Consider the following 13,647-nt stretch of genomic DNA (forward strand, 5'->3'; position numbering starts at 1 on the left):
ATCGATGACATCAGACCTACAGCCACACCCCCCTACAGTTGTAAACACACACTAGGTGAAGCCTAACACGTTCAGCGCCCCCTGTGGTTAACTCCCAAACTGCAACTGTCATTTTCACAATAAACAATGCAATTTAAATGCATTTTTTGCTGTGAAAATAACAATGGTCCCAAAAATGTGTCAAAATTGTCCGAAGTGTCCGCCATAATATCGCAGTCACGAAAAAAATCGCTGATCGCCGCCATTAGTAGTAAAAAAATATTTTTTTATAAAAATGCAATAAAAATATTCCCTATTTTGTAAACGCTATAAATTTTGCGCAAACCAATCGATAAACGCTTATTGCGATTTTTTTTACTAAAAATAGGTAGAAGAATACGTATCGGCCTAAACTGAGGAAAAAATGTTATATATGTTTTGGGGGATATTTATTATAGCAAAAAGTAAAAAATTGAATTTTTTTCAAAATTGTCGCTCTATTTTTGTTTATAGCGCAAAAAATAAAAACCGCAGAGGTGATCAAATACCACCAAAAGAAAGCTCTATTTGTGGGGAAAAAAAGGACGCCAATTTTGTTTGGGAGCCACGTCGCACGACCGCGCAATTGTCTGTTAAAGCGACGCAGTGTCGAATCGCAAAACCTGGTCTGGGCATTTAGCAGCCTAAAGGTCTGGGTCTTAAGTGGTTAAGGAATCCATATGCTCAACATGTAAATTCTGGTTCTGGGCCGATGTTGGCAGAGACTCAGTGCTCCATCTACCAAGTCTCATTGTGTTATCATGTTGCAAAGATTTATATATTGGAGCCGTTTTACCTGCTAACAAATCTGTATTTTTTCCATTCCATTGCTGAATTCTGGCCTATTCTGGTGACCTAACCTTTCCCTACTGCGGTTATAGCAGACTCCAGCCAAAACAAATTAGATACAAATTTATAGCCGAATGAATTATAAAATAACAAGCCAATGTTTGCTGCAATATTCAACTCCAATCCTGACATTTCCCCCATAGTACTTTTTTCTTACTCTAAATGTCCACAGTCTAATTGCTAGCTTCACTTAACAGCTGTTCCTTTAAGTCCAGGTCACCATGAATTCACTCCAGTCTGTGAATGTACAGTGAAAGGAGAAGTAGCACAGTGATGTGCTCATCTTTCTGTCACTCTGCTTTATCCTCTTATCAGAATGCTTCTAGTCAACACATGAACTGCTTCTTCCTCTCAGGCCCCGTACATACGGTCGGTTTGGTCCGATGAGAATGAACCGAGGTTCATTTTCATCGGACCAAACCGACCGTGTGTATAGGCTATCGGTCTGTTTTCCTTCGGTCCAAAATTTTAAAACATGCTTCAAAACCGAACTGATGGACCGCTGCCCCATCGGACCAAACCGATGGTTAGTACAGAAAAGCATCGGTTCAAAACCCGCGCATGCTCAGAATCAAGTCGACGCATGCTTGGAAGCATTGAACTTCGTTTTTTTCAGCACGTCGTGTGTTTTACGTCACCGTGTTCTGACCCGATCGGATTTTGAACTGATGGTGTGTACACACATCAGGCCGTCAGGCCACTTCAGCGGTGAACCGATGAAAACGGTCCGACGGACCATTCTTATCGGTTTTGTCCGACCGTGTGTACGGGGCCTTACACTCCGGCCTTGCTGAACAAGGACCACAAGAGTCAGATAGCAGGCCAAATTCAAGTACTTACATTGCTTGTATTTACAAAATACACACAGTTATATGATTACTTAATTAAAGGGGTTGTAAAGGTACAATTTTGTTTCCTAAATAGCTTCCTTTACCTTAGTGCAGTCCTCCTTCACTTACCTCATCCTTCCATTTTGCTTTTAAATGTCCTTATTTCTTCTGAGAAATCCTCACTTCCTGTTCTTCTGTCTGTAACTACACACCGTAATGCGAGGCTTTCTCCCTGGTGTGGAGTGTCGTGCTCGCCCGTGGACTACAGGAGAGTCAGGACGCTCTCTACGTTGCAGATAGAGAAAAGAGCTGTGTGTTAGTGGGTGTCCTGGCTCTCCTGTAGTCCAAGGAAGGTGGCGAGCACCACACTCCACAACAGGGAGAAAGCCTCGCATTACTGTGTGTAGTTACAGACAGAAGAACAGGAAGTGAGGATTTCTCAGAAGAAATAAGAACATTTAAAAGCAAAATGGAAGGATGAGGTAAGTGAAGGAGGACTGCACTGAGTAAAGGAAGCTAACTCTTGATGGGAACACCTGATGTAAGGGGAGATTTTTGATGAGTAGACCTGATGTAAAGGGGGACACTGATTGGGACATCTGATGTAGGGGGCGTAGGTTCTGTTTAATAGTGTTTACCAGGTATTTGGAGGTGTCACTGTCTTTTGCCCTCAGGGGCTGACAGAGGAATTAAGGTACATGCTTGAGGTGCCATTAAAGCAGCACCCCCCATCACAACCTTACATGCATCTCTCTCTTATCGCGCAGTGGGTGAGCACCTTCATCACCCCAACCAAGTCACCCACTTCCCAAGTGGCTGGCCGCTACCTTTTTGAATCACTCTTGATGAAGACATGTGGTAAGGGGGATCTTTGATGAGTAGTCATGATGAAAAGCGGGACTCTGATAGGGACATCTGATATAGGGCGGTGCAGGTTCTGTTTAATAGTGTTACCAGGTCGTGGCACTGTGTGATAGACTGAAATGACTCACACACACTGTGGACATTATGACCCCTGACTTTTTTACTGCACCCCCAAATCAGATAGGCTAGGTCCAGCCCTGACTGAAACAGGAAAAACCCTCAAGGGAAATAAAAGTTTGGTTATATATAAAGTTTAACTTGTGTTTTATCATGTACGGTGCATTAAAGGCTTCCTTTATTTTTATTTCAGTTTTTATTTTTATGGCTCCCGGGAACATCTGTCAGCCAAGGGATACAAACTCCTAACACATTCATTTGTGGCTCCATTATACAAACATACGAGGAACAGCTTGTTTAAATTTTAGCTATATATTACTGAAGTCATTTTACAATCAGTGTTAAAGGAATGATTTTCACCTAATTATCTTTCTCAGTAGTGTCTGCCACTGTCGCCTCCCGAATACTAATGGAGATATTAAAATTATTAGTGACTGCGTCGCTTCGGTTTCTTACGATTTCAATGTACGCATTTAATTAGGAATGAATCTTTAAAGCGGTGGACTGTGAAGCTGAAAGTTCTTTTATGACTGCCAATTCCTTGTAATACTGCCGCGGCCAGACTCAATTGCCATTTTTCCTTCACGATGGTCGGGCTACCTGTTTTTGACCCAAAATAATGCAAATGCACTATGTTAGACACGTTGTTCTTAAAGCAAGAATTTCAATAAAAGGTATTTGAGATCTCTTTAACATACAATTACTTTCCCCATTGAAAACGTCTGCGTATGACGAAACCCGTCTGGGAGGGCGTACAGTGACGTCACTGCATCGATTTGAAGGAGGAAGGGCTCCTATAGTGCCGGCCGGCACGAAAGCACAGAAAACGAAAACCGAAAGATCCGACATAAACAAATGCTTTATTTTCGTTTTCGTTGCGGTCGAATGTGCCTAACCTTAACTCTATTAGTTCAATATTAGTCTACATAAAGAGAAAAGATTCGACATAGAGAGAAAAGATTCGACAGAGAGAAAAGATTCGACATAGAGAGACATGAAGATTCTATGAACTCGAACGTTTGAAATCTAAAGTACTTAATTTGAAAGGTTATTGTCCTAAAAAGTGTTTGGGGACCTGGGTCCTGCCCCAGGGGACATGTATCAATGCAAAAAAAAAGTTTTAAAAACGAACATTTTTTCGGGAGCAGTGAATTTAATGATGCTTAAAGTGAAACAATAAAAGTGAAATATTCCTTTATATTTCGTACCTAGGGGGGGGGGTGTAAAATAAATAAAAACAAATTTCGGGAGTAACTAAATAAATGTATTTTTCGGAGGAAAACGAAATTCCGAAACAAACTATTTCAGTGTGTACATGTCTACTACCCAGTGCTAAGATTTATGCAGCTCTGCCACACAGCACAGCCTCATTTGGTAGGTGTCACGCTTACAATTCCCCAAAGCATCCACCATGGTGGAACAAGACCTGTTCACCCTTGACCTCTAGACCCTACTCTGGGGCTATGGGCAACATCTACACTCTCCGCTACCTCCCCTTTGACAATCGCTGCCCTACACCTATGGTACAAAAAGGAATGCTCTCATTATTGTCCTCGGATCCCTCGCCCCTCACATCTTTGTTTGACCATCCTGCACTGCCTCAAGGCAAGGGCTCCAACCCAGTAGGCCCCTACTCCCACCCCAAATGGCCAGTAGAGAGCTCATTTGTAGACCCCACCTCAGGCGCTCCTGTAGTGCCAAGTGCCCAGGGCAACTGGCTCACAGCCCTCTGCATATCCTCCTTTTTGTTCTGGCCTCTTCTCATCTTCCCAAACTCACAGATCCCTAACGGATACGAACAGCTGTGCTCTCTCTCAGAAACACCCAGACATTTACTCTCTACCATGAACACGCTACAACATGTACTGATACATGATCAACCCCCCTCTTACACCAAGAGGTTGTCCACGGATTGTCAAAAGTCTTAAGACTTTACACACAAATCCTCAATATCCTGTTATTCCCAAGAGAAAAACTTTAAACTTATCTCTCAGTGGCACAGGGGCCCTCAATCTCTACATAAAATATTTCCGTCCGTACCTTCCTCATGTTGGAGATGCGGCGCAACAGATGGAAGATATCTCCATATTTGGTGGGTCTGCCCTCTGGTTGCAGGTTTTTACCATATACAACAGTCAATACGACCAGCCTTTGACACCCTCCCCAGAGATAGCTTTATTATCCATGCTTCCTGGCTCCATAGCCTCCCAGAAATGCACTTTACTGGGCTTATTCCTGTCAGCCGCCAGACAGCATATCCCCCTAAACTACTACCACCCCCCCATTTGACCTTGTGGGTCAGTCAATGATTTCATGCGCATGGAAGAGATGTTGGGCCTTGATAATGACACCATCTGCAAATTTAAGACCCTATGGCTCATTTGGATCGACTACTCTGCCTCAGACTCCCTGAAAACATTATTGACACCTCTGAGTCAACCCAGCCGTCCATCCTGATTCCATCATGTAGGTTTGATGCACCAAGGTCTGCTCAGTCCCCCTTTCTTTCTATCTTCCTTTTCCCCTCTTCTTCTTCTTCCCTCTATTGTTCTCTTTCCCCCTCTGTCTGTATTTTTTTTATTTCATAGTCAGATGTCATACTATACAATTTTTATGGTCCTCACTGCTCCTCGTATAGAGTAACACCGTCCACTCCTTGAAGGCGGCGGTGTGTTAGTGTTTACATTGGAAATGTTTCCTGCGATGTGCGGAAAGTGTGACTTGCATTGTATTACCCTAGGTTGTGGACATTTGAAAGTTATCTGTATTATTTATTTATTTACATTTGACTCTTAAATGGCCATATGCGCATATTATGAGGTCACGTGCATCCCTGCCCCTTTAGGCCCTGCTTACAGACTGCCCTAGGTAATGTCCACATGTGATGTTGATTCTCCATGTTTAAAAGAACTGAAATCCAAAGAAGGGGCAGTTAGGCCCCCCAGCTCCTCCAGGTAGGAAACGAGGCAGGCTCTATTTGGGCAATGCTCACAATGTACAGTGAAATCAGAGTAAGCTATTTCAGTACAGAAAGCAGAAAATATAGGGACACTGCAAATTTTGGCACCATATCCCATTTCAAATAGTGGAACCAAAGTTGGAGAAAAAAGTTGACTTTAAAGTGCCAATCATAACACCGGAAAAAAAAAAAAGTATGCATTAAAAGCAAAAAAGGGTCATTCATTATACATCATCATACCAAAAGGTTATATATATAAAAACTTGCTATACTGTACAATTTACCCACTTAAGGACCGGACCCATATGCTGCTAAATGACCCAAGGGGTTTTTACAATTCGGCACTGTGTCGCTTTAACAGACAATTGCGCGGTCGTGCGACGTGGCTCCCAAACAAAATTGGCGTCCTTTTTTCCCCACAAATAGAGCTTTCTTTTGGTGGTATTTGATCACCTCTGCGGTTTTTATTTTTTGCACTATTAACAAAAATAGAGCAACAATTTTGAAAAAAATTCAATATTTTTTACTTTTTGCTATAATAAATATCCCCCAAAAACATATATAATTTTTTTTCCCCTCAGTTTAGGCCGATACGTATTCTTGTACTTATTTTTGGTGAAAAAAATCGCAATAAGCGTTTATCGATTGGTTTGCGCAAAATTTATAGCGTTTACAAAATAGGGGATAGTTTTATAATTTTTTTTTTTTTTACTACTAATGGCGGTGATCAGCGTTTTTTTTTGTGACTGCAACATTATGGCGGACACTTCGTAAAATTTTGACACATTTTTGGGACCATTGTCATTTTCACAGCAAAAAATGCATTTAAATTGCATTCTTTATTGTGAAAATGACAGTTGCAGTTTGGGAGTTAACCACAGGGGGTGCTGTAGGAGTTAGGGTTCACCTAGTGTGTGTTTACAACTGTAGGGGGGTGTGGCTGTAGGTCTGACGTCATCGATCGAGTCTCCCTATAAAAGGGATCACTCCATCGATGCAGCCGCCACAGTGAAGCACGGGGAAGCCGTGTTTACATACGGCTCTCCCCGTTCTTCAGCGAGGGGGAGCGATCGCGAGGGGGCGGCTAGAAACGAATAGTCCCAATCGGACCCCCGACCCACGTTCTAGGCAGGCACGTACAGGTATGTTGATGTGCCTGTCCGTGCCATTCTGCCGACGTAAATGTACATGCGGCGGTCTGGAAGTGGTTAAAAAGGGGGTTTCCCCGACAGAACACTAGTCATGTCCGGCCCAAATATTCCACATAAATAGAAGACATGGTTATATGGCTAACTGCGAGGTGTCCCATGGGAGTACAGTTTGGCTTTTGGATCAGCATTTTTCTTACTTTTTGGCCACAATTTCAGTGTGGGGATCCCCCTGGTGAGTTTACTCAGGAAGGTGGCCTTGTCTTTGGTTTATGATTTCCATTCCCATATTGTGGATGGATTTAGTGCATGACCAAGGCAGTTTACCAATAAGCCTTCATTGAGCCACCACAACCTCTGTACCCCTTCTAATTTTCCCTTCTTCCCCCGTTTCCCTGGCCTGCTCTGGGTGTTTTTCTATTGGATGTAACACTTTTTATAAACTGTACATGGTTCTTACGTGTTTTCATATGGTCTCCTGAGGAAGCAATCAAGCTGTGAAACGCATCAAGAACAATGAACCTTCTTTTGCATTTCTAGAACTGTATCATTGTATAGTATTTCGATGTTTATATCACCATGTGTCTTCTATTTTTGTAGAATATTTGGGCAAGGCATGACTAGAGGAAAGCTCTCTGTTTAGTGATTGTATATCAAGTTTTTTTTTATATATAACCTTTTAGGATGACGATGTGTAATAAAATATTGTGCTTTAATTATGTGCTTGTTCGTCTTTTTTTTTTCCTGGTCTTATTATTGGCACCATAAAGTCCATGTTTTTCTCCAACTTTGGTTTCAATTTCAGTACAGGAAAGGGGCCCTGTTCAAGACTGAAGTAAAGGCTTGAGGTCAGATTTAAGAGCTATTCAATGGTATAAATGTAAACCAAAAACGCTTCCTTAGACTTCTGCTACTCAATAGAATTGATTTAGTAAGGTGTACAGGCTTTTCATCTAGCAAGGCAAATGATAGTTAACTTTGAATACTCAATGATCTGCTATATAAAAAAAAAATATTATATCCTTCACATATAATTCAGTAATCAAAGTCAAACGGTTTCACCTTATTTACTAACTTTTTTAACCACTTTCTCACCGAGTCATTGTAAAATTATGTCGGCAGGAACCCTCTCTCCCTCCGGGTGGACGTCATATGACGTCCTGGGTTTCCCGGCTGTCTAGGGGGCGCGTGCGCAAAAAAAAATCGCAGATCCCCGCCATTACTGGTAAAAAAATAAAAAAAAATAAAAATGCCATAAATCTATCCCCTATTTTGTAGATGTTATAACTTTTGCGCAAACCAATCAATATATGCTTATTGCGATTTTTTTTACCAAAAATTTGTAGAAGAATACATATCGGCCTAAACTAAGAAAAATATATATATATATATTTTTAAATTGTGATATTTATTAATTCAAAAAGTAAAAAATATTGTGTTTTTTTTTCAAAATTGTCGCTCTTTTGTTTATAGCGCAAAAAATACAAACCACAGAGGTGATCAAATACCACCAAATGAAAGCTCTATTTGTGGGGAAAAAAACAAAGATTTCATTTGGGTACAATGTTGCATGTGTGGCCTGTGCCCTGGTGGGGAGATTTCCATCCTCTTCCTGTCTTTGAGACAGAACAGAAAGTAGGAGGAAATCTTAAAGTAGAATGAAACTCTTTCAACCAATATTAAATATTTTTAATGCTTATATAAAACACTCAAAAATTTTTCAGTCTCGCTCTACCAAAATCTATAATAATGACCTGGAAGAGTCACCGGTATTAAATCAAAACAAAAACAATTACCAGAAATTACCTTAAAATCCTGGTTTAGGCTCAACTCTATTCCCATTGTTGTCCAACTTGTACAACTTGCAACTATGGATTTCTTTTTTAAAGAAGAACTATAGGCACATTTTTTTTCCATTCGGATAGAGCAAGGTTATCAGATTTTTTTTTTTTTATCACCATCTGTGTCCTATTGCAAAGATTTCCTTTCACTTCCATTCCCATAGCCAAATATAAAATAAATCCATGGGGACCCCCAGGTCACCAGAACTAGTGTCCTCCTTGGACGATTTCCCTTCTATTAGTTTTCTGGGGACAACCCAAAATTTGGGATTTTCTTTTACATTCACTTTCCATGATATGGTAAACAGGACAAATAAAGAGGGCGAAGTCAGCAATAAAAATTACAAATGGTCTAATTCCCCCTCCACTCTACCACACACCAAAGTGTTTCCCTTTTAATTATACTTTAAGTCCCAAAGGCAATGGTTATCAAGACAAGTACAGAGGGCGAATCTCCCCAGTCGAGACACAGACAATTAAAACCTGCCTTACATACACTATGAAGCCTCGTACACACGACCTAGAAACTCGACGGGTGAAACACATCGTTTTCCTTGTCGAGTTCCTTGTTAGGCTGTCGAGGAACTCGACAAGGCAAGTTTCTCCATTCCCGTCAAGGATATAGAGAACTTGCTCTCTTTTTGGCTCGTTGAGTTTCTCAACAGTTTCCTCGACGAAAATGTACACACGACCGGTTTCCTCGGCAAAACATTTCTCCCAGCTAGTTTCTTGCTGGTTTTTGCGTGTGTACGAGGCCTGACACTATATGTAAACCTTAAATAAACATCATATGTGTAGCGCCTGGCTATGTTCAGAGCTGGTGCTATTGGAAATTTAGGGGAAAGTTCAGAGAAATAGTTGCCTCTGAACCAGTTTAATTGTTTAAATTTGGGGCATCTGCTCTAGCTTTGGCTGTGCTGACTGTACATGCTGTCGTTGCCGGGGGAGTGAGCTCCGCCCCGGGATGATAGGTGGCAGCAGTGGAGTCAAGTACGGTTAGATATTTCCCCCCAGCGGCTAATTGGGGTGGTTAATCACCTCGCTGTGCATGCTGGGGAGGGGTATTTAGGGGCAGACGCCATTCTCTTGGGGTTTTTCCTCGTGTGGCGCCCACCATTGGGGTAGCCATTCCACGACACGACTGGGTCCACAATCTGAAGGTGGTCCTGAGCCGTCCGTCCAATAGGAGGAGTCTGTCCGAAGGATACCAAGCACAAGGCTGGTGTTCCGGGAGGGGCCTGCCCATTCATCGGAGGACAACCTTGGTTCTGAGAGGCTGGATGTTGGTCGCCTGTCAGTTGCTAGTTTGACCAAAACTACCAGAAGGAGATCCGGATGCTGAATCTACTGAAAGAGGATTCCGGACCATAATTGTCTCCAACCTTTAGGAGGGTCTGTGGCAGAGACTTAATCCTAAATTCGAGTGACACTCTGGCTGCCAGGCTGGTGAGAGAGGCCTGTCCAGATGCACTGTACCCACTCTTCCTAGAGTGGCGATGTAAAGTTGTCGTTGGAAGCAGGACTGTTTTCCTATCCAGTTACACCTGAATTTGCTATCTTCCATTCTGCTATCTCTTCACCTTCCATTTACTTCTATCATTTTACCCTGTTGGGTAATAAAAGCACAGAAAAGACACCTGTCATGTGGACATTCCCTTTACTACAGCTCTCATCAAGTACCCTAGACGGCGGAGATACAGAGGTAACATGACACCCAAAACAAACCAGCAGCTCCTTTGGGGGTAGTGCTACATATTCATATATCAAAATAGCAAGAAAAATATGACTCAGCAACTGTTAAATAATAAAAAAAAAAAGGTAACACCAAGAACAGAAAATTAATTGAAGTCAGTAAAAAAATAAACATAGAAATATGTATATATATTTAAATTACTGTACATAGAAGAAAATGTACTAATGTAATTAGACCTACCCGTTCCAATGTAATTTCTTCAAATTCATATTCAATTTCCGACCCGTTGAGCTAAAATAAATAAATAAAGAGAATTAAATTGTTTGCACATATTATTTTCAAACAATTTACATAACAAATCAAAACATGTTGTCATACAACATTCCTAGTATATTATATTTGAAATCTCTCTTTCAGTCTGTTTAGTAATCATTAAGCAAATTTCAGGTTGCAATTGGCTGAGTATCCGGATTAGTAGCCAGCTATATAGAAGGTGGAATATCATTTACTTAGTGATGCTGAAAGGGGCAGTTCCTGATTGGTGGGATTATTGAGTGGTTTAGGTGCTTTCTGCCTTTTAGCAAAGTCTTGGCTTAATAACCCAAGTTGGCCCTTAAAGGGTATCACTAAAACTCCAAACTTTCTGAGTTATTTACAGAAAATACATTTTCTGGTGACAACTATCTAAAGAAGGATTTCCCTCACTTTAACAAAATTTCCCTTATTTTCTTGTTGTGTCTACAAGGTGAGAAATGAAAGAACATCTCCCCAATGGGACACAGATAAGAAAAAGAAGCTGGTAGGGGTTTTAACTTACCTTTCCTGTCTACAAAACAAAAACTTTTGACATTAGATACACTTTTTCTATCCTTGACATGCTGTGCCAAAATAAAAATACACAAAAACACCCCCCCCCCCAAAAAAACACCTTCTAAATAAAGGTAAAAAATAGAGTTAATGAGCCAGATTCTTGTACATTCTGCGGCGGCGTAGCGTAAGCCATTTACACTACGCCGCCGCAACTTACTGGAGCAAGTCCCGTATTCTTCAAGCACTTGCTCCGTAGTTTGCGGCGGCGTAGTGTAATAGGCCCGGCGTATCCCCACGTAATTCAAAGGGGGCGGCTTGTATTTAAATTAAGCGCGCCCCCGCGTCGATCGAACTGCGCATGCGCCGGCCGGGAAAAAGCCCAGTGTGCATGCTCCAGCTCACGACGGAAAACGTCAATGACGCCGACGTGAGCGTCATTGACGTAAAGTCGTATTCGTGAACAACTTAGGAAAATGACGTAACCGACAGAAAAAGCCGACGCGGACCCGACGCCATACTTAACATGGCATACGGCGGACTGGCGTAAGGTTACCCCTCATATAGCAGGGGTAACCTTACGCCTACGTAAACGACGACTACGCGACGCAAATGCGTCCGGGAATCGGCGTATCAGGCTCATTTGCATAGTCAAATGAGACCTGAACGTAAACGCCACCTAGCGGTCAGCGTTGTATTGCATTTAGGATCCGACTGTGTAAGTGACTTACACCTGTCGGATCTACGGCGTATCTATGCGAAAATGATTCTAGGAATTACTTGCATAGATACCCAGGACAAAAAACAGAGATACGATGGTGTTTCCTGAGATACACCGTCGTAACTCTTCTGAGAATCTGGCCCAATCTTTTTTTTCAAGCAAAAATCGCCTGGGTGGGTCATTTTGCCAACAATGCAATAGGCAATTTTACTGCAAAATCAATATTGCCAAATCTTTCTTGCCAGGATGCTGTAATCACTGTCTACCCCACAGGAACCCACTTGAGGGCACACCTGCAAGGTGTCCTCAATGTCTGCCACTGTAAGCTAGTAAAATGAAAGGAAGCAAAACAACAAGAATGACTTTCAATGTCGCAATAATAACTCATAATGAATCTTTACTTTAATATACGATAACTGCTACTTAATAGAGTCTCAAACTATCATCAAATGTTACATAAAATGTTTGGCATTAGAAATGATCGATAAAGAATTTGGCAGCAAAAACAAAAGAGCTCTAATTCTTAAAGCGTTACTGTTCCTCGGAGTGATGTAATTGTAAATGTTATATGCATTTCTTCAGACAATTACTGCAGATTAATCACATTTTTTATCTAATCTGCAAACCTGTGACAATGATACCATGTCGTTATTGAAAAACTGATAGCGCTGCAAGATTCTTGGCAGAAGTTTTCTCAAACAGTAGAGTTAGAGTATTATTTATTATCCAGCAACATTGAAAGTGTGGCTTCACACAAGGGCCTTCAGTGAAAGCTATACTGATTAATATATTATTATGTGTCAATGCAGATCCTTTGTCTGCTAGGAAACTTTGACCTTGGAGGCCTTGGAGGCAACTCAATCATCTAGCCTTTTACTGGTAGAGACAGCTTTCTGTGAGCCAAAGAATGTGTACTGTAAAAAAGGCTTAATACAAAAATCTAATACACCAGAATTAGTATCCGAAATTTTTGAAAAATTAAATTATTAAGTCCAATAAGAGTTAACATTTAAGATGCACCTGGCTGAAAATAAAGATCCTTGTGCAAAGCTTCATGAGACAAGCCTAAAGTCTGCCATGGTGTCTCACTGATTTCTAGGTATGATGAAAGGTGGGTGTTCCCATTTATTATGCCTCGTCTTCTGGGATCAGCTTTCTAAACCACTTAAGGACCGGACCAATATGCTGCTAAATGACCCAAGGGGTTTTTACAATTCGGCACTGCGTCACTTTAACAGACAATTGCGAGGTCGTGCGACGTGGCTCCCAAACAAAATTGGCGTCCTTTTTTCCCACAAATAGAGCTTTTATTTGGTAGTATTTGATCACCTCTGCGGTTTTTATTTTTTGCGCTATAAACAAAAATAGAGCGACAATTTTGAAAAAAATGCAATGTTTTTTACTTTTTGCTATAATAAATATCCCCCAAAAATATATATATATAAAAAAAATAGTTTTTCTCAGTTTAGGCCGATACGTATTCTTCTACCTATTTTTGGTAAAAAAAAAAATCGCAATAAGCGTTTATCGGTTGGTTTACGCAAAATTTATAGCGTTTACAAAATTGGGGATAGTTTTATTGCATTTTTATATATTTTTTTTCATGACTGCGACATTATGGCGGACACTTCAGACAATTTTGACACATTTTTGGGACCATTGTCATTTTCACAGCAAAAAATGCATTTAAAATGCATTGTTTACTGTGGAAATGACAGTTGCAATTTGGGAGTTAACCACAGGGGGGGCTGAAGGGGTTATGTATGACCTAATATGTGTTTACAACTGTAGGGGGGTGTG

The 13,647-nt window shown here is 41.1% G+C and overlaps 1 protein-coding gene across 4 annotated transcripts in view; it reads right to left on the reverse strand.

Annotated features, from left to right (window-relative positions):
* The window catches only part of DLG2 (discs large MAGUK scaffold protein 2), a 2,211,856-nt gene that overhangs the window by 755,471 nt on the left and 1,442,738 nt on the right, over window positions 1–13,647 (reverse strand). For all 4 annotated transcript variants that reach the window (XM_040339977.1, XM_040339976.1, XM_040339980.1 and 1 more), the window contains one exon: window positions 10,560–10,610. In XM_040339977.1, coding sequence (XP_040195911.1) covers window positions 10,560–10,610 — 51 coding nt within the window. The remainder of the gene's footprint in view (window positions 1–10,559; window positions 10,611–13,647) is intronic.

The sequence above is a fragment of the Rana temporaria genome, chromosome 2 (assembly GCF_905171775.1).
Source record: "Rana temporaria chromosome 2, aRanTem1.1, whole genome shotgun sequence".
NCBI lineage: Eukaryota > Metazoa > Chordata > Amphibia > Anura > Ranidae > Rana > Rana temporaria.